Below are 24834 nucleotides of genomic sequence, written 5' to 3'. Positions count from 1 at the left end.
AAACCCCCAGTAAACACAGACAATAGGTAACGTTTTCCATTTTGTGTTTCTTGCTTCCTCACAGATAAGTCAGGTATGCAAATGATTTCCTTTTTTTGTTTCAATTAGTCATTCTTATGAATGAACGAGACAAAAGTGTTTTAATGAAATTAGCTCTACACATAAACACACTAAAGCAATCTTTAAATACCAATGATACCCGCAGGTACTGCTCTGTTTAATACACATCGGACAGAAGTTCATCATTACCCCTGAGCAGTGGTTGAATGGTCGTGTTTACTGTTATTTCTGCCCATCACACAACTAGCATCACTGAGAGGCTGCCTGTGGGACAAAGTAACAGCAATGCATTCTGGGTGAATGTATTTGTTTGGGAAGGAGAGTGTATGTGTGTGTGAGAGGACACAGAATAAAACTGCATATTTAAATATTGTTCATGATTGTGAAATGTGTAAGTGAAAGTTGACACATGACTTGAAGAAATCAAATATTCTTCATGTTTATCATTTTTCTTCTTCTTGAGGGATTAAAAATGTAGTCCATCCAACAAATTTCTAGAAGGTCTGGAAGAAATGAGTATTTCACTTATAAATATTTATATCAACTATGCAGCATCAGTTTTGCCTGAAGAAATAAATTAGTTAGTGCTTACGTTTGAGAATCCTGTCACACATCTAAAAAAGCATAATGTTATAAAGTATTCAAATCCAGTGCTTCTTTAGCACAATATTAAATAAAAATATTAATACATATACACCCCCAGCAACGTTTAGCAACTTCAGGTGAAATTCAAAAATAAAGAATGCAAAGCACTTTTTGAAACTTGCTCAGCATGGACGAATTAAGGATAAGTTGTTTTTCTTGTATGGAACCTGAAAGGAACAATTTAGCAACAACTCAGGGTTGTAAAGTACTGTAGTTAGCACTGTATCATCACATGAGAATATATATATCTATATATATATATATATATATATATATATATATATATATATATATATATATATATATATATATATATACATATATATATATATATATATATATATATATATATATATATATATATATATATATATATATATATATATATATACACACACATAAGACGTACACAGAATATGAGTATAGTATAATATTATAATCCAATAAATGAAAATGTTGAAGGTAGAATTATGGTAACTTTGACCTAATAGTTTGTTGCACAAGTGATTTCTGTAACTCTTAATGAGGCTTCTGCAAGTACAAGTAGTTTGACCCGTCTTCTTGAGTAAACTGCTGTAGCTGTCTCCATAGTCCATGTTTCAGCTCATTCCATTGATATCCAATATGTTTCAGACAAGGGCTTCACAATGGTCTGAAAGCGTATTTATTACAGTGACTGTAGTGCTGAGGTGACTTACCATTAAATCTCCAATCTTGTCTAATCTGTCCAAATGACAATTTCCCAGGATTACTGCAACTTGTCCATATGTTTTTCAGCAAATTTCAGTCTTTTTGATGTTTTCTTTCAACAAATCAGTCCTTGGTTGAGCACATCGTTACTCAAAAAGCAACCGATGGTGCTATCAGGCACTGATGTACTTTGACCTTGAAGTTTAGCTTGTACTTCGTTGGAAATTGCCCTTGGTTTCTATGAATTGCACTTTTCTTCTGTTCAATCTTGATTTTCCTTTTTGTGGGCACACCCAGGGAGGTTGAAAACAGCCCTACGGACCTTAAACATTGAATAACATTTGCAGCTGTAGAAGCGGACATCAAAGTGCTTGGAGATGGTCTCGCAGCCTTTACCTTTAACATACTTGTCTGTTATTTTCTTTCTGATCTCCTGAGACGACTCTCTCATTTGCTGTTTTTGGCACACAATACCAAAGAACAAAGCAGTGACTTTTCTCCTACTAAAGAGGCTGAATGATTCATTGAAGATTGAAGACATGTTTGGCACTAATTACAGAAAACATTGGTTTTGTCAGTTTCAAGTTGTTCTAGACAAAATTGTAGGTTCCTTTTCCATCGAGGGGTAACAACAAATTTGTCTACCTCTGTATGTCCTGTTACTACAGTTTGTAACCTCATTATCTCAGAGAACTTTACTTCCCTTTTCAATACAACTATTATTACCAAATGGCAACATGACGAACTACAGTGGTTTCTGCCTTATGAACTAATCTGTGTAATGTTTGTGTGGTTTTCTGTTTATTTTTCTCTACATGATGATTTTGACTACTGATTTGAAAGTGTTGATACCCAAGAAGTCACTTTTAAACTGACAGTTTGTCATTCAGTTGCGGCTCATTGAATGTAAAGCTTCAGTCGAGCTCCTGCTAAACACAGAGTGCCAAAGATAGCATGTCTGCCCACTTGGGAAACATGTTTTGGTACATGGTCGTGGAGAATGTGGAAAAGCAACATCTGTAATTGGTGGGGAGTGAGACTGCTCCATGCTAAAATTATGAGGCTGGATAAGGGGAAAAGTTATTTGTTCTGATGCTGTTCAAGTCAAACTAATTAATTTCAGGCAGTTGGGCTTCGCTGTCAACATCCTTTGGCTTTAATAATGGATTTTATGTTATCAGACTCTGACTGGTGGCTTAAATTCTCAGAGATAGTTTGATTGTTTTTTACTTACTTTTGTGTTTATTTAGTGACATGCACTACATACTCAAGAAAGCCATCCGTATATTGGTCATATTTGGTAAGTTATCTACTTAAATATCATACATGGAGCCGTGTTTTATGCATAGTACTACATTGCTCCAAATCAGCTCTTCAATTGTTATCTGCACTTTGATGTTTTCTCAATGAGAAATGTTTCCTAGTACTTCCTGTACTCATTACCTGTTGTGTAAAACATCCGGGGCATGAGGGAAATAGTTTACCACATTTTAAATATTTTAAAATGTAAAATAAAATATTTATACAATAAATAATGAACTCGCAGCTCCCAGTCTCTTGACTTTTTACGTTTGATTTTGCCAACAGAGGATTCACAGTAGAAGTCACCCTTGATTATCTCACCTACAGGTCTGTGCTGCATTGTTTTTTGTCAATAGCCGTGAGTAATGGACTCCCTTAACACCTTCATTTTCTGACTTTGAAATAGATCCCCAGGGGAATAACGAAAGCCTCTGTAGTTAATTTCAGTCAGATAACTCCCAGTACTCTGCCTCCATGTTTTGCATAATGTCCATGAATAATGGACCTGCTTCAGTGCCTTGTGTTGTAGGTGCCCAAAGTTCCCAAAAGGACCCAGTGCTAGCAGAAAATCCCATTTGGGATTGCCGTGAGAGTTCATCTGTAGCAGGCGTATGTTGCACTTTGCTGTTGCTGTCTGAATTATGGGCACGTCACTGTCAGCGTTGTGTCTCCCTATAATTATCCTCCAAAGGTCACATAGGCTGAGAGTAGCAACGGAGATTTTGGTGACAGATGTATTAGGAAGGTCAGGTCTCATCTGTCTGTTTTTAGAAAAGGTCAGAAAAGTCTCAAAATGAGTGACACTGTATGTGAAATTGTGACGTTTGAAGCAAGTCACACAACATGTACTCGACTTTGAACATGTCAGTACACACCGTGCAGTACCACAGGAAATCGGACTGTGGTGTGTGTTTTGGTTGGTCAACAGAAACTTTTTCTGAAGACAAATATGACAAGGCACAGCAATAAAACACAGAAAACCCTGTATTATTGCACACTTTCCTCTTAAACCTGGATCGGCTTTTCACGAAACAAGATCACACCAAGGCAGTCTCACATAATAGACACGGAGATGCCAGTATTATCTTTTTTCTGTTTCATATCAGTGAAAGATTTTGAGTGGCTTCCAAAGAGTTCTTAGTGTCTGACCTTATCATTGAAGTATTAGTCTTCTTTACCGTTTTGTTTGTTTCTCCAGCGGATGTACTGACCTTCTACTGCCTGCATTGGAGGTCCTCAGTTTCTGAGCAATTGATGGCTGTAAACATTTACTATGAACCAGCAGGTGGAAATCAGGGTGGATTTGGGAGCTTTTAATATTTCTAAGTAAGAAAAGTGAGTAGTGTGAGTGCAGACCTAAGTTTTATTTGCTTTGCTAGTTTAGCTAATTATCCACTGATATTTCTAGCATATTTACCATGAACAGAGTTAGGAACAAGGCGTATGTTGCATAATATGCTGTGCTTGGTCATGTATTTTACCCTTATTTGCTTTGGATGAATTGGATAAATTGCTGAGGTTATATGCTGCAACCACAACACAATGTATTAAGAACAAAATGTTTGGAACTATAGTGGCCATTACAGACGGTTTGTGCTGACAGCAGACTACACAAACATCTTTACTCAGACAGTTGTTCAGTCTGCACATGTATCCTAATTCAAGATACATGGTTTAATTACAGCTTCAAACATAGTCAGGATCTCTAAATGACACTCTCTGTCAGCTATATTTGGCCTGGTTATATTTAGCAATTATTTAAATGCAAGTTCTCTGGAGGAATCTTTCGACTCTGTTTCGGTCAATTTACACTTCTTTTACTCAAATCAAAAAGAAAATAGTTTTTTAAAAAGGTATATTTTCTCTAGATTGGTTGGTTAAGAAAATGTACTCAACTGTGACACTGTGGGAAAATAAAGTGCGTTCACTTTGTGATCCACTTTCTGATGAATATAACTCATTGAGTGTTGAAGAGGAATACATTTAAAAAGAAATGGCTCAACATCACACTCACTATTTTTCCTTTTTAATAAGACAATTCTAATTTAATGTTTTCATTGTACCATTACAAGAAGGGTCATTGCTGAGATGAAATGAAGAAATGCTGAATTAAACAGTTTATTAGATGGTGGGATTTAATTTCCATATCAAAAGAATAAAGTGTATTTTAGTGTTTCCAGTGAGTGCTGCTTTGCTTTAGTGTTTTCTTTGATGTGGACACATTTGTGTTCCAACAAACAAATTATCAGCTCCCCCAGAAACTCCAAAACACGACAGCTTAGCACACAGACTTCATCCAGCACGTCTCCTTTCTTTCTCTATACTACTCTAAAAGGGTTGCCAGATCAGTGTATTGACTCTACTTTTCTCTCCCCAGGAGTACCAGATCGATATTATCTTTGCCCAGACTTGGGTGGACACCCGTCTGAGGTATAACAGCAGCAGCATGAGGATTCTAACACTCAACAGGTATTCTACATTTACCGAGTATAAACTGCACAAATACTGATAATTTCAATTCAAATTCCACACTTTGTCACTGTTAACTGATTTTTCATTATATAGCCACATATTGATAACAACATAATTTTCTACTTAACGTTGTTTTTTAAATGAAGTTTAACTCCAAGACACTGTGTAAGTGTCTTTCTTTCTACAGCAGCTATTGTGTTTCAACATTTTCCTACTGTGAATATCTCATTTGAGAACAATATTAGTCTCTCTCTCTCAGGAAGAGGCCTATAATTAATGGAACAAATTGATTGATGTGCTTTGTTTTCTGCCGGGGTATTTTATTATCCTCTTATTTGGAAGTGGAGCTGCTTCGTGCATTCCAGCGAAATCTTGAGTAATTCTGCAGCAGTCATCTCTCACATCCTGCATCCCCCTCTCTCTTTGTCTCTTATCCAAACAGCAATATGGTCGGCTTGATCTGGCTGCCCGACACCATCTTTAGGAATTCCAAGACTGCCGACTCTCACTGGATCACAACGCCCAATCAGCTGCTCCGAATCTGGAACAATGGCAAAATACTTTACACGCTGAGGTACAAACCTCCAGAACACATGAAAGCACACAGCACAATATGGTAAAATGGTATGTAGCTGTAAAAGCAACTAAATGGAGTAATTACAGTAGGACAATTTTAATTAAAAATCCAATTTCTTTTCTATTAACACACATACAGATACTCAGTATTGTAAAGATGTTAAGCTTTAGACAGGGCGTCTGTTACACCATGCATAGTTTCTGAATGTTTGTTGACCATTGTTAGCAGTCTGGAAATGATGCACTGTGAAATAAATTCAGTCCATTACAGCATTCTGTAAAAATGTGTAAACAAATACACTCAGTCGTGATTTAGTACACCTAGCTAAACTTAAATCTGTCTGATACACCAGTCTTGGATTGAATTGTCTCTTGATTTAGGTGCTGATCTTAGTTTGCGATACTGTATGTTTCATTATACTGATGCACATCTTTTGTTTTATCCACCTTATTTATATTAGCAACTAAATAAATTCTGGTACAATTTAATACACTTTTTATTTCCACTTGTGCATTTTCAGTATATAAATGCAATCCGTGTTAGTTTTCCAAGGCTACATGCAGATCTGGTTCGGTCCAGCGCATATACATATATATCTGTGTATATATATATATGTATATGTGTGTGTGTTTGTGTATATTATTGGATCTTATGGATCAAAATCTTTCTTAACTTCTAGCACAGAAGGATAAGAACTTCTCTTCCACCATGTCAACATGTCATGTGTTTTCTCCTCATTTTGTTCTCTTATTTCTGACACTGTCTCAGTGGTAGAGAAATGACACAGGGAGAGGTTGTGGGAATGTGTGTGCACATGGCCCTGTGACAAAATAACACTCTCTGTGTTGGTGTCTACAAAAAGAAAAAAAAAAACTGTCAGCATTTGAGCGGCTAGATTCTTTTTAAATTTGAGTGACATCTGGGTTTATGAACCCTCAAGCTCTGACATGAGCTTTTTCTGTCTCGTGGATCCAATTTCACCTGGGAATCCAGGATTTCAAACTAGACCTTTGCCAAACAACAAAAACCACCATTAGTGTTTGTTTTTAGCCATTGGAGGATAGACAGCTCTAGCAACAGTGCGATATTTCAGATTCTGTCGTGAAGAGACGACTAAATAAAATAAAAAAATACTCAAATTACTGTGAGGTTCTTTGAGACTTCATTCTACAGTTTTTGTCTTAATAGGCAAATTTCAGTTAATACTCTAAATTGTGATGTTTCAAAGTCTGTGCAGACATTGAAAAGAGAATGATGTGGTTTTCAGACAGCCAGGTTCTGTTTCTAAATAAACAAAATAGGAAAAAGAATAAGTGTTAGTGTTATAATACTAATAACTAAATATAACTCACAATTATAAAGGAACGATTAGGGATACTTTAGAGGAAATAAAAGTGCTTACAATGCTTTATTGCACCAGAGGTTCAGTGGTTCAACACACAAATGAACACCAAGCTCAGAGCTGCGCTGATCAATATTTGTAGTTTAACAATGGGCGTAATGATTATATTTAATGTAAAAGGGGTCAATTATAGTGACAAACTCACAGAGAATTATTACCTAGTTTTCTCAGTTCTACTGTGTTTTCTTTAGTGTGAATACAGCAGATTTGGTTTGCAGGCCCCAGACACAGCTTATAAATAGGGTTTTCTAGAGAGGATACTTTTTCCAGACCTTGTTGTTACTGTAATAGCACTGGCCGGCAATCAAGTGCTGAAACAGAATCAGCTTTTTCCAGTAAATGGTGGACAGTTTTCACTAGTTAGCAAGTCAGCACAATGGATTATTTAACAGCAAAATGTTTTTGTAAGAAATTAGCGTAAAAAAAAAATTTGAATGAGAGATAACACTGGACATCAGATGGCCAGAATCATGCAAATCATGTAAATAGGCAACTGTATGCTAGCATGTTTGACATGCAGCTGTATAAGTGAAACTGTAAGGGATAAGTGATGTCAAGGCTCCACTTTTCCAAGTGGTTAAAGAAATCATTCATGCAGCTTAGTTAATCTTTGCTGTAAGTGTAACAATTTTATACAGAGTTCTCTTGAAACTTAGCATGTGAATATTTTTGTTTATATGACCTCAATCTAGTTTCTTTATTATGGCATATAAAACACTTCACATTAATTAGAATCTGACAGTGTGACACAGACTCCAGTATTTTATTTCATTGAATAAATAATCTGTATAACAGATCTGTCAAATTTGTATCTGTTAGCAGGCTTCTGCAACCATGGCAACTTTTCTAGCAATTTTCTTTCATTTCAAAGCGTTAGCAGCTAAAACAGCTGTTTGTGAATGTTAATAGAGAAATTATTTCCAACGACCTCTACATCTCACAGAAGATGCAATGTCTGATGTCAAATGGAAAAAGTATCCTCTCTAGAAATCCCTATTTACAAGCAGTGATGTCCCCAGAATGTTTAGGTTCAAATAGGTAATTTTGTGTCTGCTAATGGGATAAATCTAAAAATTATTGTTTGATTTAAAGGATATTAGGTCTTAAAGGTGTTGATATTTGCTGTCTTCTTGTCAGCCTCTCACTCTGGCTTAAATTTGGACGTCCTGTCTCCCAAAAACAATGGAAGCAAGTGTGTTCCATATATGCAAATTGGGACTGTACATAATCTGCACTACAAACAGGACAAGCGAGGCAGCCCTTTTTCCTGCTTTGATTGAGGCTCTGCTTTGGTGCTCGAAGTCAATTAATGAGAAATTACATGGAGGACAAAGACACAACAACCCATTTTTATGATGGTCTCATTTTTACAGCCATTATCGCACCCACTGAAAATTAATTTTAGGATGATATATTGCAAAAACATGCAGAGAATATAAATCAGAGTCAGATTCTGTTTTATTTTTTGAATGTAAAACTAATCCTGTGTCTTTGTTGTCACTCATGACTTGTCCAGTCCATCGTGTCTAAGTATTACCGTTTTTAGAAGCTCACACGCCGTTGTGCTCTGACCTATAAGTTAATGCCGTCTTCACATAAAGCACATCTAACACCAATGATTAAACAGCCCTGCCATTTTGAGGGATTTCACACATCAACAAGGCAACCGAGTGTGATCCCGCACCATCTGGTTTGAAGCCAATGTGTCATATACTGTAGCGCAAAAAGTGCATCGTGTGATATAAGCGATGATGAATACTGTGTATTCACACTGTATGAAATTAAGGACCCGAAGCATTTTTACAGCCTTGTATGTCTTTGTATCGGTGTTTCTGATGTTGCGTCTGCATTTCTCTCCCTCTCCAGAATGACCATCAACGCAGAGTGCCAGCTGCAACTCCATAATTTCCCAATGGACGAACACTCATGTCCTCTCGTCTTCTCCAGCTGTGAGCATTGGCAGCGAGCACACATGTACACACACAGATAGTATACGAACATACTCATGCATAGACTCATGAACACAAAATAGAAGTAGCATATCTCGGCAGATACATATACGGGACATATCAAGCCAACTAGTAAAAAGTTTAAAGTTGACATTTAAAGCCAGTGATGTGTTTCTGATATGAAGTCTTTGGATTATTTCTGTTAACAGATAATCTAACAGCTCACACAACTAATGTATATAGTGGTGGCTCCAGTCAGGACTGGGCTGGACTGGAGCTGCTCTGGTGCTTTAGTAAATAAGGATAAACACAAATCTGGATAATGTAAAGCAATCTGCTGTCAGTTCAACTTAAAGTCACCGCTGGGTCTTCATCGAGGCAATGACTCAAAGTATGAATGAATTGGCCTCGTTGTTCAAATATTTTTAGAGTGGACTGTATGTTGACGTTATCAAAGTCTGAATTACATTTAAAGATTTACTGATTTTATTATTAAATGATAATTTAATTGAAAACAGTGAATAAGTGTATTTTCCAGTATGCTGTATTGTTTATTAGAGGATGAGAAAGTCACAAATGGAAGTGGACATAAAAAAACAAACCCACTGCACTACTAATGGCTTTTTTCCAGCACAAACAGAGTCATTGAGGCTCTTATTGTTCCATTAACCAGTGCGTTATTAACTTAGCCACCATCTAAAAAGCACCAAAATCACATTTGTATGTGAGGTCATTTTATTGGACCATACATTTTCCACTGTAGATATGATTTAATTTTGCTAATAATCATTACCTGATGCCGCTACAGATGGCAGTATGTGTCATCGACCATTATTAAACCTCTTCAGCATTGAGTTCGGATAATCAATTGACTATCTTCAAGCATATATACAATTTGTTCACAGTATGATGACACTGAATGTTACAATACTGCAGTGAAAGCGTTATTGACCCCAAATGGACTTCCATTTTGTCTCTGCTCTCAGCAAAAAGAGTAGCAGTAATAACTATTTTTCTACTGTCTCAGTCCACGACCTTGTCAATTGACATTTTTTTTCTGTCTTTGGCTGCAATAAATGAGCAGCAAGTTTCTTCAATAACACCTAATTGAAGAATAAGAATAATTTTAAAGAAGTATAAGTATGATTTTATTGTTTTTTAGATTTGGCCTCTCAGCTAAAATTTGATTATTTATTAGTATTGATTACAAATGCAAGCTTAGATATTAGTAAGTCTCTGTTTTTTGGATAACAGAGTTGATAAACCTCAAAATTTCAAAGTAACAACATTTGTACTTAGGCCATTACATTTTATTTATTTATTTTATTATGTTTAGTCTTTCAATTTATTCAGCTTAGAGTTTTTACTGCTGTTGATTTTCTTTACCTATACCTGTATATGACTGATGAGAAAGGGAGAAAAAAGAATTTGATCACGATGAAATATATTCTTGCATCTTTTCTAAACACTTTGATTTCATGTGCTACATAAACAACCCATTGTCCATTTAGCCAACTTAAGGCACTGACTTTACAGTATGGTAATAATTAGGTTACTTACTTATGCTTACTTTAGTTTATTTAATAAACCTAAACCTAACCACCACTGTGGAATTTGTTTTTCCAGCATTTTCGGACATAATAACACACGTTAATAAAACCATAAAACATAAATTAATACTCAGAGTTATCAGCACTGATATAATGGCTTGAAGATATGGGTTTGATTTGTTCGCACAATTTCAGTTTTCACTTTTTACTCTAATTGCACATAATTGAGCTGTCTAGGGACTAACATGTCATTTATGCCAAAGAATCTAAGTTGTTTTTAAAGTGTATGAGTCAACTGTTTTGGAAAATGTCAAGCTGCTCTCCAGATTTTCATGCGACTCTGTTAAGATATTCATCCTTTAGAAGAAACCATTTCCATCAGTCTTCACATTGTAATGTATCAGGCTCTATTAGATGCCAAAGGAATAGAGCATAAACTAACTGAGCAGCAAGTGTTTCACTCAGGTCGTCTCCATCTGTTCTGCATAAGCATGTTGCCAGCCTACAAATCACACATTTCACGGCAGATGGTTTGAGAGATGGAGAACTGCTGTAGAGCAGAAGAGAAGCAGAGCAGAGGTGACTTATAGTCTCTTTTATTGTCATTGTCCACCTGGATGATATGTGATCGGCAGATCGGTGCCCAAACACATAATTCTTTCTTATACTGCGATCTTTTTATCTCTATCCTACCACTCGAGGTGCATGTCTGTTAAAGTTTTATGATGTAGAAGCCTAATGCTCAAGATGTAAGGTTTGCTAATTATGTGGCAGAAGTCCCCCCTTTTATGAGCTGCAATCAATTTCATTTATTGAGACTGAACATTATAAATGCCACGATGACCTTGCCAATAATTCTGAATATTTTCTGAAAGGAGATGTATTCATATGGCGTTATACGAGCAATCTGACTTCGCAAACATGTTTTAAATTCATACAGTAGCTCGATTCTTGTGAGTTTTAAAGCTACTGCATATTCACTTTTAGAAAAAGAAAACTTTTCAGCTCGTATAAAAGCTTTAACTGTGATTGCAAGTGCATGGACTCATGCATTGTTCACCGCACAGTCATAGCCACAATCACTTGTAAAAGAACACCCTCTGAGGTGCTATATTGGGAGGATATTTACATTTCTACTGCACATACCATTATGTATGAGCAATGATAGACTACGTGTGTCGCAAGTGGCCATGATTGAAGTCCAGTCAGTAATTGGCCGTTTGGAAAAAATGGCAAGATGTGACATTTTCAGGACATTTCCCTTTTTTGTCAAACAGCTGACAGCTACAGAACAGGAAATAGGGGTCTCCATTATGAATCAATTTCTCATAATAACAGTCTTACAAACTCAAAATTATTGTGAGCAATTTAATGTTAAGAAATATATACTGTATATTAACAAATAACTGCGTGTCTCTTGTACTTAGGGAAGGCAGTGCTTCATGCTATATGCTACTATATCTTAGTGGTGGCTCTTCAGGGAGGTGGTGGTACTAAAGCAGAAAGCAGCAGCTTATTCATCAAACCTCCATTTTTAGAGAGAATGCATCTAATACAATATTAAAAACGTTCAGGTCTCTTGTAGTCCCATCAGTAATTTCTCTCTCAAATAGTTAATTTGTTGATTTGAGTTGAGAGGGCGACTGCTCAACTGAATTTGCTCCAGCTGGTCATTGAGAGTGTCTCATCTGACACCAAATCCATGCACAATAAGTGTGTGTGTAGACACTCAAAATAACACATGAACAGTGATTTATGAAAAAATCTCTCCACTTATGACTTTTTGAGTGCTGATGAGTGATATTTAGGGCTTAGTTAAAGGCAGCCATTAACCAGGGCAATAGATAACATAAAGAACAATTAGAATAACAGCTATCAACAGGACATTAGATGTATTATAATAGTAGAAATGTGAATGATAGTTTAGTAGAGAACCATCAAAATTCATGTTATTCTGAGTACATCACATCTGATACTATTATTGACCAGCTATTATTTAAACACTGGCTAAGTTACAAGCTTTGCAAAGTAATCACAAAAAAAAAAATGCAGCATTAACCTCGTCTCTGCTCTGAATCATACATTTAAAGATGTAATCAGCAGTTTTCATTCACTCCTGCTCTAAAGAGCAGAAGACCTCCATCGCGAGTCCCTCAGGACTTGTTACGTTATTTGAAACCCTTCGACAGGAGTTCACGAACATACAATCATCCGAAGTTTTCACTCTGCTCTGCACAACTTCCTTTTTTTCATTTTGAATACCTCATCGAAAAACGGGTTAAACTTTTGAGTGTCGCCGTGAAGAACAAGGGAAATAATCCTGAGTGCTTGCAAAGCAGCTAAATCGTTACTGACCTTCCACACAGGTATGGTCACGTGACAGAGACAGCTACTGCATGCTCTGCAAAAGGTGGAAAAAAATGTGCTTACGGTTTTCTTTTCCTTTCTTCTGTGATAAGTTATCATGACTAAGCACATTGTACTACACTGTATGTTTAGACGAAGGTGACAACTCGTTTTAATCAGAAAGAGTCTTACTATATGTAGATAAGCAGTGTTGTATATTTATGATTAAATGATGTTCAAAGAGTTGGGTAAACCACAGAAGAGGATTGAATTTATGCTGCTGAATCCAAACTCCAGTTTGATCTTAAATCCTTTACATACAGCTGATATTTACTAACAGAAATTAACATAAAACTGTCCCCGTGTCTTCTTCGCTTGGAGGACAGACAGGGAGAATATTAAAACCAAGGCCGCGGCTGATTGTAATTTATAACACTGTGAATGAACATGTCACTTCAGGGGACTTTAAGAGGTATGAAATCTGACAAACAATTTGTAGCTATGAAGATACACTGTTCACACAGCAGTAATACTGTTTGCAGTAAAGATAATTGTACAAACACACCAAGAGAAATATTATGGCAATAATGTTTGCCGCCTGTATTAGAGTTAAAAAAAACAAGACACCTCTCTTGCATCATGTTGATTGCTCTCGTTATTGATGGCTATCCTCTAAATGGGAGCATTTACATAATTAGTCTGGTTTCCACTACGGGGCACAACAAGGCATGACACTCATTATTACCATCACTCATTTCTCTAGGTAAAATGACTTCAACTTTACTGTCTGAGCTTTATTTTTACACAGACACTGTGTTGTTGATGTATTAGCTTTTGAATGAAATCCAACCTACTACACAGTAGAAAGAATCCACATGTGAAATACTGCGGGTTTAATGTTGAACGTGTCCACAAAGTGGCTCCAGCAGTATGAAATGTGAGCAGGTTATTCTCATTTTGAGCGTCACATGGCTTCTCCAAGGAGACGTACCTTCGCACGTCGTTTATGGTAGATGCATAACCTGTAATCTTACCCTGCAAAAATGTCCATTTATATTAAAAAGTCAAGACACTTAATTTTGATTTCTCAATTGGTCTCAAGAGCATCCTTCACTCAGAGAAGCAGGTGAAATGATTGCACTGAACGCTACACTGAATTATACGGTGGAGTGGATGTTTGTTCACAGTGGTTGTACATTAGCTCAGTCAAAGCAAACAAGTTAACGGTAACTGCTCAGTTGATCTGCAGTCCACTGAATTGCCTGTGAAACTTACTGTATAAATTTGTATAAATCATGCATAAATCAGGTATAAATCATTCATACGCTAAAACTGCATTACTGCATTAATCTTGCTTGGATCCTTTGCTTTCAACTTTTATCTCTATTTTTCTTGTGCACTCCCTCTCTTTATCACACCTAATGAACTTTTTATTTATTTTTGTATGGCTTTTAGATGGATACCCCCAAGACGAGATTGTGTACAAGTGGAGACGAAAATCGGTGGAGACTTCAGACCAGAAATACTGGAGGCTTTACCAGTTTGACTTCATGGGGCTCAGAAACACCACAGACGTGCTCACTACAACAGCAGGTGAGAGAGTTTAAGAACGCTGGTAATCGAGGCCCAAAGGTTTCATTTAGTGTCATTATGACTAGTAAGGATATAGAACTTTAGCAAGTCATGCAGGGAAACTCTTTTTCACTTACAAGTGGAGGTCAGAGGTCACTTTTAGATGTAGACTAGCTGCCATAACATGCAGAAATTTAAAGTCTTGCTCAGGAGCTGTTCAGCCTCTCAAGCCATCCGACTACCTCGGTGCCCCGAGGTTCGCACGGGTTAACGTTAGCACCATGCCCATAAATGTAATCATGCAACTACAAGCTCAAAGCTCATAAGTATTCCCCTCAGGCGTAAGGGCAAATAGGTTTTTCCACAGACATTAATCACCAAGATTAAAGATTAAAAAGGAAGTTTAATTATTCAATCCTTTTCTCTTCTCTTGCTTTCAGTGTGGTTATTAGGATTTGTGTTCGCTGATAATTTAATTTAAGTTTGTTGTTTGAAAGGCAGCTGAAGAAACACTGTCGCTTCAACAGGTGCCAGTAATTATACTCACGACTGGCACGAGGTGGACAACTTCCTAATACATTTTAATGCTTTCACATGACCTGTGCAGATGAAAACAGATTTTAAAATCTTAAGTTACCGGAGCATTACAAATAAGGAAGGCCGAGCGATATGAAGACTGTTAACCCCTCTTAACCTCGTTTACGAGTCACATATAGTTTGTGCCATACGGTGTTTTGTCTTTGGAGAGACGTGCTCGAGTCTGCATAATGTGACCTGATTCAGCTTTCTAAGAGCTGAACCTCCGTTCATGAATATTCAAAGAACAGGGGTACTTGGCATGATTAGGAGAGGGATAACAGGGAGTGGCATCTAATTATTAAGGCGCTCAGAGAAAATTAGGTATACAGCTTCATTTTGTTTAGAAAAATGTCTCAGTACATGACTTAGCTAAATCAAATGTTAGGTATATTCCTATTTTTAACCAAAGATATATAGAAATTCAGAGAAAATGTCCTTTAGTTTGTTTTATTATCACACACATTGGGAATCTGATCAACCTCTTCTCTCTAATGAGAAGCTGCCACCACATCTTTGCTGTTGTGTGTGATGAGAACTCTTTTCCCAAGACACATCGACAGCCTTATAAATTATATGTATTCCTGGACTCCCACTGTATCGTCAAAACACAGTCAAACTAATTTTCTGCTGAGATGCCCAAAAGCATCGGCAAAACTACACATCTACCTCACGCTGTTCAGGAAAATTAGCAGTTTTCTCATTTATTACCTCGTTTCTTTTTCACGTTTCGCTTGCTGGAGCTCCATCTCCACACGCACAATGATTAGATCCCCAGCTAAAAATACCTATCATTAATTTACATCACGACAAACTTGCGCTGCGTTTCTCTCTCGCTTCTTTCTGTCTCTAATGTCACCCTCTCCCGCTGCCTCCCTCTCTCAGCTTTATCCTTCATTCCCGATAAACACACGACGTACGGGGCTGTTTTAATGAGGAGAGTGCGGACAGATCCCCGGCCACGGCTCCACCAGGGAACCCCACCGCAAATCCGCTGTCGTTATCAATTCAGCTGCGTCCTCTTCAAAAGGCCCCACCAAGGAATCCCAAACACTTCAGTGCTTTGATCTACAGTCCCATCGCAAATTCTCCAAAAGCCTCCATTATGTCCTTTACTGCGATTACATTGAAGTTATAACTACATCCTCCTTCTTAACATGTTCACCATTGACCTGTTCACAAGTACAGCAAGTAAAACCCTGTACTATGTTGGTCTTAGCACAACTTCCTGAATAACTAAAGGTCAAAATCAATAAACAAACGTGTCAAATTTAACCTAATTATGAACAGCAGACGAGGACGGACGAGGTCTTAAGCATCCGTTAACTTAATTGTGTGCAACCCTCCCATGTGTAATTTTTGTTAGTTTACACAAATCCTCTATAAAGAATTACCTGTTACCTGTTTTGTTGACATCATCGTGACTATATCAGTTTAGTGAACGAGGAGGTAGCCACAGCATTTCAGCCCAGCTGTCTCAAGCTCACTAACAGAACTGTTTTCACAAAGAATTTTTCCTGCTGCTTCCACAACATGAAGTAGGCCTGATTGTATGACATGCCAGAGTGCGTGGACAAGTGTAGAGCAGGCAACTCGGACTAATAGTTATTCTGCAGGTGTGTGTAAACAGACAGGTTGTTTGCTACAGTGCACAGTTAGAGCACAGAAGTCACCACGTTTGGAAAGCCTATCTGTGAATGTACATTTTCACAGCCTCCGTACAGCCATTAATGTACATTAAACAGTGTCGTCGTACAACATCTGCAAAGTAATTTAACAGAATGACCCTCATCTACGGTGCAAAACTGTCAAATTAAATATTCTGTCAACAGGAGTGTGAACCGTGTCTAGTTTGGTCTGCTTCCACTGTGTGGTGTTGTACTGAGAGAGGAAGTGGAGAATAATTGAGGCAATAAACTGTTCTTTTATTTACCCCCGCTGGTATATAAAGTTGGTTTTAGTTTTTGTAACTAACGTTAACTAACGGCTTTCTTTAACAGGACACAGGCTATCTCAGGCGTAAATGCTTACATAAAATAAAACAAGACAGTTTTATTCTGGTGACACAGCAAATTACACTGTCTTTATATTGTGTCTGCTGTGTTGTGATTAAGATTTTCTTTGTTGTAAAGTAGCTGTGGAGAAAATTACCCAGATAATTTGCAGTAGTCTTTGTAATATACATTCAGTTAATTATTTTTAGTACAAGCTCTGATTGCACGCATCCCTCGTTAATGGGCCATAGTTATAAAATTCCCTTTTTGGTCTCTAAGCTTTTTTCTTTTCGGCATTTACATAACTGACAAATGGGGCGCTCTTGTTGATTAAAATGACTACACATCTTATCTAATCTTTCTAATGTTTTTCCACTTTCACTCAGTGCATCTTACTTTAACTGTCATGTCCTTTTTCTACTGGAGTCATTTTTTAAGATGTATTTGTTGAACAAGTGTGGGCAGCAAAAAAAACATCAGAAATATACCTGAAATAGTTCAGAATCTGTAAAGTTTTTTTTGTAATTAGCATAATAAAGTAGTGATACTTGAATTGAATTTCATAATTTAGTTGTAGTTGGCGTCACCTCATCAGCAACATATTACATGCACATTAACTTTCACAGCAGTTCCAATTTAATTCTACTATGATTCTAACATTAATATTGAAACTAAAATACACACAGTCAGAGTTTACCAGGATTTTATGTCCTATATTATCCAGCAGCTTATTTTACAACATGTCTCTGTTCAGAGATGTTAAGCAGTTAAGCTCTGCATTAAGGAAACATACCCTGTCTTCACTTTCTTTTAGGGTGTACTGTCCTGTTTGAGGCAGGATGTCAGTATTGATCTGTTGTGGCAGGAAGGTGCAAACAGATTTTAGATAAAGTCTCTTCAACCTCAGCACGAAGAACTACGGGAGGTTTTTTAACGTCTCTGATACCCACTTGTAACGTTTACCTGAACCTGCTGGCATATTTTGTGGCTCTGCAGTTGAGTGCTTTCCCAGCTGTCAGGCTCTTTCTGGGCAGTTTGGTACAGTAGGTAAGGGTCCACCGGCGGAGTTTCAGTAACGGTTAATAATTTATTTTGTAAAATTCTTTATTCAGCTTCATTCGGCTTCTGTGTTGCATTATCGCCAATGAATTTGAAACTTTGCATTGAACAACCCATAACTAATTTCACATAGATTCCTCTTCAGTCTTTTGTCCAATGTCCGAGTCTGTATGTTATGGAGCTGCAGCGAGGTTTTCCATGACTTGAGAATGCGCTTTGGGCCTGCTGTGTTCATGATTCACTCAGTGTTGGACGAGGCGGGTGGTAGAAAAAATAACACAGTCTCATCAGACTAAACTGCAGGTTAATGAGAATCGACCTTCATTGAGTCCTTCAGAGTCGGCCTGTAGTTTCCAAGCGAACGGTGGGGTTTTAATTTAACACGACCAGAGAAGCAGACTTGTAAAAGTAGAAAGATGGTCTGAAACATTTCTTAGTCGTCTTCGATGCCTCATATACCAACCGAGGCACCACTAGACCACTGGTCAACCTCAGTGAATTATCCCTAACAGAGGTGAGGAGACCATTAGCACCCAGGACCCTCAAAAAGCTGAACTAGGAGTTTTATACTATTAGCTTCATTAATCAATTGTTACTCTGGGAAGAAACATTTGATGGATTGAAACGATATCAGAGCCTCTATGGGAAACTCTGACACATTGTTTTCTTTTTTACAATAATTTATTATTAGCATAAAGATGAAATGTATGTACGTGTACAGGTTATCAGTCAGTGAGAAGAGATTTACATTTAACATCAAGTAAAAACAACTTAATCTTCAATCTAGTGATGTTTATTTAAGTTATTATGTTGAAATTCAGAAAATGTGGAAATGTTTTTTTTTTAAAAAGGATTTTTACAGGTAATAAAGGCGTAAACAACTTGGGAAATGCTGATCATCTTAATAATATCTCTCCAAACAAATCTCTTTCCATATATAAGAAATATATATTTTGTATGTTACACAAAATTGTTTTTAACATTGCATTAAGAAGGTGGTGCACTGAGACTGCAGTTTGTAATGTAGTGAAGTCTGAGGTTTATTTAACAACAAAGGGTTTTACTGGAGGCACAGTCAAAAAAAGCACCCGGAGCTCAGTATGTCCTTTTCTTCTGTTAATTAACAACGAGCAAAAAAATCCCCCCCCCCCCCCCCTTCTGTAGCAGGTCCATCGAGGACCCCGCAGAATAACGTCCATCACCCTCCTCGTTTCTCTTCCCCTCACACTAACGGTGCCATTGAATTTTGGTTCAAGTTGGGAAAAGTTTTTCCTCTATTTTATGTGCTCCTGGGGTTTTTCTCTGTCTGCCCTCTGCTCTCTGTAAATCTTATTAATCTCTCTTTTTCCAGTTATCTCCTCTTTCCTGTCTCCTTCTGTCCTTGCCTTTTTCTCAGCTGTCTGTCTCCCACCCTGTTTGATCCAGATTATCTTGCTTCACGCAATTACAGACCCAATTCCAAACTATCATAGAAGGGACGGTCTGACACCCTATATGACCAATAATAATAACTTTCAGTGAATTTTATCAGCTTTTCACTGCACAAAAAGGGTCTTAATTAAAGTTACGGAAGGGCTTTAGATCTCGTCGATCTTGTTAGAAAACCACGCTGACGTCACAGTGAAGTTACAGCTAGTTGCAAAAAGTAAAACAGAATATGATCAGTTTTGACCCTGTGACCCGCGTTCACCCGGAGACCTTCGTTGGCCACCCTCGGTTCCACGGCTGAAAAAGGGAGACTTTGGAGAGTGGAGACTTACAGTTAATTTTTTTTTGCCTTAGACAGCAACAAGTAAAAGGCTGCTGTATTTCCTCTTGGTCTAGAACACAAATCGTACCACAACCAGAATCGAGAGCATCTGTTTGCAGACCTCAACGACCATTGGCAGTTAACAGTAGCAGATTAACCCTAAGACGTAGATGGTTAGGATTTGGCGATATGGTGCAGCGTGAGGGTTAGATAAATACTATGTGCCTGTTCACATTTGATAAATTAGATCTCAGGAGGAGTGTGATTTTTGCCATTTCTAATTGCGACTCATGTCTCTCGCATTTCTTTATTTTCATCAACAGGCGACTACGTGTTGATGACAGTGTACTTTGACCTCAGCAGAAGAATGGGCTACTTCACCATCCAGACGTACATCCCCTGTATCCTGACCGTGGTCCTCTCTTGGGTCTCCTTCTGGATCAAGAGCGACGCTACGCCTGCAAGGACGGCCTTAGGTATTGTACACAATTAGCAGATAAACACCTTTCTTGCACTTCGATGTCTAATTTGTGTCACTTGAGGTTTAACTGGAGTAAAGAGAAACCTTTCAAAACGTTTCCCGTCGCCGCTCATTTAAGCCACGCAAGACTAATATGACAAACATGAAAATCTGTGCCAGGATTTCAAACCTTTTGACACCAGTTGATTTAGTGTTACGTAATCTCTTAACGGTGATATGGTAATTATACAAACTCTTTTCCGCTATTGTTATTACAGCCAAGAGCAGTCATTCATCGTTCAATGTTGTAGTGGAGTGAGAGGTGACAACAAATAAAGAAAAAGCTGCTGCGTCTGTCTGCACATTAACATTTACAGCCTCTTTAAAGTGTCTCTTCATTAGACCATCTTGTTTTGTCATTCTTCCTTGTTGTTATTTATATTTTTATTTTTCTTTGCATCAGTTGACAGTTGTTTTGAATTATTTTCTTCCTCCACTGCATGCCTGCCATTAGTTAATTTGCTTTCCCATGGATGATGATGATGATGATGTATACGATGCTGATGGTGTCCTGTTTAAGGTGGGATTCAAGGTAAGTGTTGAACAAGTTCGTAATTGTACATGTATCATCATATTGTTTGTAACAGTACATCAAAAACCAGTAAACCCTTCAGTAATGAGAGGGCACCATTGTACTTTTTTTTTCTGTGCTGCAAACAGGAGTGTTTTTTAGCTTTTTTCATGGGTAATTAAAGTTGTCAATGTTTTTTCACTGGCAGTAGCAGCTGATATGTGATTAACCCTCAAATTTGAGCCATTAGTCAATAGATGCTGGTTCCCAGCAACACAGCAGGATGTTTGTGACGCAGCTGTAGGTTTCTAACATGTGGCCACTGGAGGTAGTTGTCGAGCAAGCGTGTCACAGCAGGGGAATGTGGTCTTGTTGGTTAATGTGGAGTTTTTGTAGGACCTACATATGAGGTTTTGTTGATATTAGGATGGATTGCTTCCTCTCTCGACTGTCATTTAGTATTGTTATTGGTCTGGTAATAGCTCAGGAGTTTCTTCGGCTAAGCTTGGTGTATCCAGATCACTGCCTTGGGTGCTGCTATGTATGGCCTGTCCTGTCTCTTGCTGTGTCCTGCATAGAAGACAGAGCAAACCTGTTAAGTGGATGTGTCACCTTGGAGCGACACATCCATGGACTGTTGGTGCAACTGATAGTGGTGTAGGTTCTGTCTATGGAGGAATCAGTCAGGAGGGGGAAGGAGAAGGAGAGAGCTTTTGCCTGTGGCCATCATCCATTCTGGTTTAGGGTTTATATTGCTTTTGTCACTGTCATTGTTCCCAAAGCAGGTGAAACTGATTCACATTCACCTAAACCTCAGAAAAGGATGAATGTTGTGTGACTTGTGTGTTATAATGTGCTGATTTAGTGTTTCTGTCATTTTTTAGGCAGCCTATGTTTTGCTGACACTAGAGTGCAGAAAACAGAGACAGACACAGAGACATGGTGTGTAGAGCTCAAAGATATGAATGGGTTTAGCTTTGGCTGGTATAATCTTGCAAACATTTGTTCCATGGTCCACATTGAAAGTGGTGACATATCCTATGTGTTGGTTTTAAACAGGGGTGAGTAACTCTGATTGGCTAGGCCTGCTTCTTCTTCAGTTACCACTGCCTGCTGATTACTGGGATCAGGTGTTGTCAGACAATCAGAATCTCTCAAACCAAACCAATAAGACCTCATCCCCCTCCTTTCGATTGGCTTAAAGCACCTGGTCCAAGTAAAAGGCAGATATCTAAGCAGAGGTAATAGGAAAATGAGCAGGCTCATGTTTACTTGATGATCAGTCTGTTATTCTGAGATCTTGTTGATGAGATCTTGGCACTTGTGTATCCAGAAGATGTCTCCTGTGGAGGACAGAGATGAAAGTCATTACTGTGTTAGTAGCATCCAATTTGTACTTCACATAAGTTACATTGTGCTTGTACACATGCTGACACAAAGGGTTCAGTGTCTGTAAGACTGAAGGACAAGTGTTGAGGTCTATGTTTAGCCAGCATACAGTGTCCATGATGGAACGAGCTGTGTGAGTGGGACTTTCCAGTTAGAGCTGATAGTGGATGCAGGTGTCCTAGAGTTCTAGTAGTGGATTGTGGAGCAGATCAGTGAAGTGTGTGTTGTGGACTGTAGCTGAAAATCCCACAGGAAACCAGACAGTAGCATGTCGGTGTTGAGAAAACAAAGGCATAGCACAGGTAAACTTGCATAGTCTTTACTCACAACTGTCACGCTGCTAGTTGGCGCTCCAGAAAAAAGAGTCTGCTTTAATTCTCACTCCTCTCTTGCCCTGTAAACCTAATCCCAATCCACTCTGTACCTCTGCACCAATCACAGTAGCATTAATGGAAATGGAATAGTGTTTCTTCTGGTTCAGAACAATTCAAAGTGGCAGCCTGCCACACCAAAAACTGCTGTTCTAAACCTCTAATAATCACCATCTAACTGAAGCCAGTTTCCACAGGCTGTCACCTGCTCAGGAAGAGAAGTCATCTACTAATAATTTGATTTAAGCCCTCGAAGCTTTGAGCCACTCCTTGAGTTTAAACCAACTGCACACAGCCAACGTGATGGACCAGTCTTAACTTTGCTCATCTTACATTCTAACTACTGTACACATATATGGATGCTGCTGTGTGACCAGATGTTTAACACCAACAAGTTCAGATACCGTAATTTATCAAGGAGCATCTCAATATTCACCAGCACTGACCACACGTACTGTCTAAAGTGACAAGCATCTCCAGCAACAGGTCTTTGTAGCGGTCGCTAACAAACAATGTATGTAAGTAAGGGGACGTACTCTCTGTATGTGGTGTCTGTACAGAGCCAAAGATTTTTGTTAGTGAGAATGATGCTTCACTCTGTGACAGCGCCGGACAACTGCAAGAGAACAGTATTTTACAGAACACCGTCTATTATATTATTATATAATGCATTAATAGTTTTTTTTAAAGAAGCCCACTGAGTCTTCTTCTCCTTTCTACTGTCGCCTAGCGTTTGGTCAAGTGGGATTGTTGGGTTTTAATTATGTGTGCAGTTATTTTTTGTAAGGTCTTAAACCGTAAACACTGTAAAGTGGCTTGACATTTTGTCGGGATTTGGCACCATATAAATAAAGCTGAATTGAATTAAATCAGCATTTTCCCAGACTGACATATTGATTTTGATAGATTTTGTTTGAGATATAAGAAAACTAAAAGACAAACTGCTCATTTATATATGTCACATTTTTGCCAAAAAGATATGTAAATGTTTCATTTGTGATCAAACTAGTTTATTAAGCTCATGTTGATTTCATTTTCAGCTCTAACTAGGTAGAAAGATCACATCCACACTGGACATCTTACACAGAGAAAGCTCTGACAGGTAACCTGCGGAAAACGCTCATTTAAAAAAAAAGGTTTCTTTAATCTAACACCAGATGCTTTGTCCTTTTGTAGATTTGACAAACAGTAGACGTAATGTAAAACTGTGGCTTTCACCTAAAACAGAACCACTGAGCGGCCCTACAGACTACTTCTGCAGTCATCGTGAAATCCATGCAGTCCTGTGACCTGGTACTCCTGTGAACTATTTATAGACGGTCCGTGAACACAAGATGTGGTCTGTTACACCCAGTTTACCTCACAGACGTGGAACAAAGGTCGACGTCTCATGTAAAAGTATTGTGGTGACTACTTGTCGCCAGTAGACGGACATGACTCCATCTTCTACCTACTGTGTTTTCTATATCTCGATTTGTAAATAGACAAAAACAAAATGTGTTCTTTCTTGTTGCTGTGATCACAGCGTGCAGATTGTCTAGCACAGCGAGGATGTTTCTAGCACATTTGCCTTGTACAGGCATATGCACTGGAGCAATTCTCGATTCTATCTGACGGCACTTGGTTTTGGGTCTGTACATGTGAGACTAGGTGTTGTTCAGATCGCCTGCGCAGACAGGAATTGCCTGGTTGCCATGGCATCGTGTAGTGACAGTTCCCACAGAATGAATTATGCCATGCAAAGAAAACTAGTGACCTTGATTTGAAAAAGCAGTCCAAACTGTGAGCAGCCCATGGGCAGCTTTAACACAAAGAAAAAAGCTTGATGCACTGGTGTTTCACTGAGTTCACGCTGTTTACAGTACGCTGGATTTGAACAGGTACAGTTAGATTTAGGGTATTACAAGCACAGTTGTTCATTTACCTACTTTGGCACTTAAATCTAATGAGTAGAGAAAAAAAAAAGGAGTCTAGACCAGCACTAGGAGGTAGCTTGAAATAGATGGGAGCGAGTCGTCTCTATGGAAACCGCAGGCAAAAACAGTGGCGCACACTGCCATGAAAGACATGTAGGAGATGAGGATGAAAGAGACAGAAGA

General features: G+C 38.1%; 2 protein-coding genes across 3 annotated transcripts in view; one reads left to right on the top strand and one right to left on the bottom strand.

The window, feature by feature from the left end:
* LOC113164370 (gamma-aminobutyric acid receptor subunit gamma-3-like) overlaps positions 1 to 24834 on the top strand; it is a 73924-nt gene that overhangs the window by 41737 nt on the left and 7353 nt on the right. The window contains exons 4-8 of the mRNA XM_026363635.1: positions 5075 to 5166; positions 5612 to 5743; positions 9015 to 9097; positions 14449 to 14586; positions 20268 to 20420. Coding sequence (XP_026219420.1) covers positions 5075 to 5166; positions 5612 to 5743; positions 9015 to 9097; positions 14449 to 14586; positions 20268 to 20420 — 598 coding nt within the window. The remainder of the gene's footprint in view (positions 1 to 5074; positions 5167 to 5611; positions 5744 to 9014; positions 9098 to 14448; positions 14587 to 20267; positions 20421 to 24834) is intronic.
* cfap221 (cilia and flagella associated protein 221) overlaps positions 5586 to 24834 on the bottom strand; it is a 90332-nt gene continuing 71083 nt past the window's right edge. The window contains exons 26-27 of one of the 2 annotated variants that reach the window (XR_003298991.1): positions 22248 to 22318; positions 5586 to 5710 (exon numbers count right to left, since the gene is read on the bottom strand). The gene's annotated coding sequence lies outside the window, so the exon portion shown is untranslated. Of the gene's footprint in view, positions 5711 to 21183; positions 22319 to 24834 lie in introns of those variants that run through there. The other variant, XM_026363634.1, reaches the window with a different exon arrangement.

The sequence above is a fragment of the Anabas testudineus genome, chromosome 2 (assembly GCF_900324465.2).
Source record: "Anabas testudineus chromosome 2, fAnaTes1.2, whole genome shotgun sequence".
Classification (NCBI taxonomy): Eukaryota; Metazoa; Chordata; class Actinopteri; order Anabantiformes; family Anabantidae; genus Anabas; species Anabas testudineus.
The sequence above is the reverse complement of the archived record's forward strand: the minus strand, read 5'-3'. Positions and strand labels throughout refer to the sequence as shown.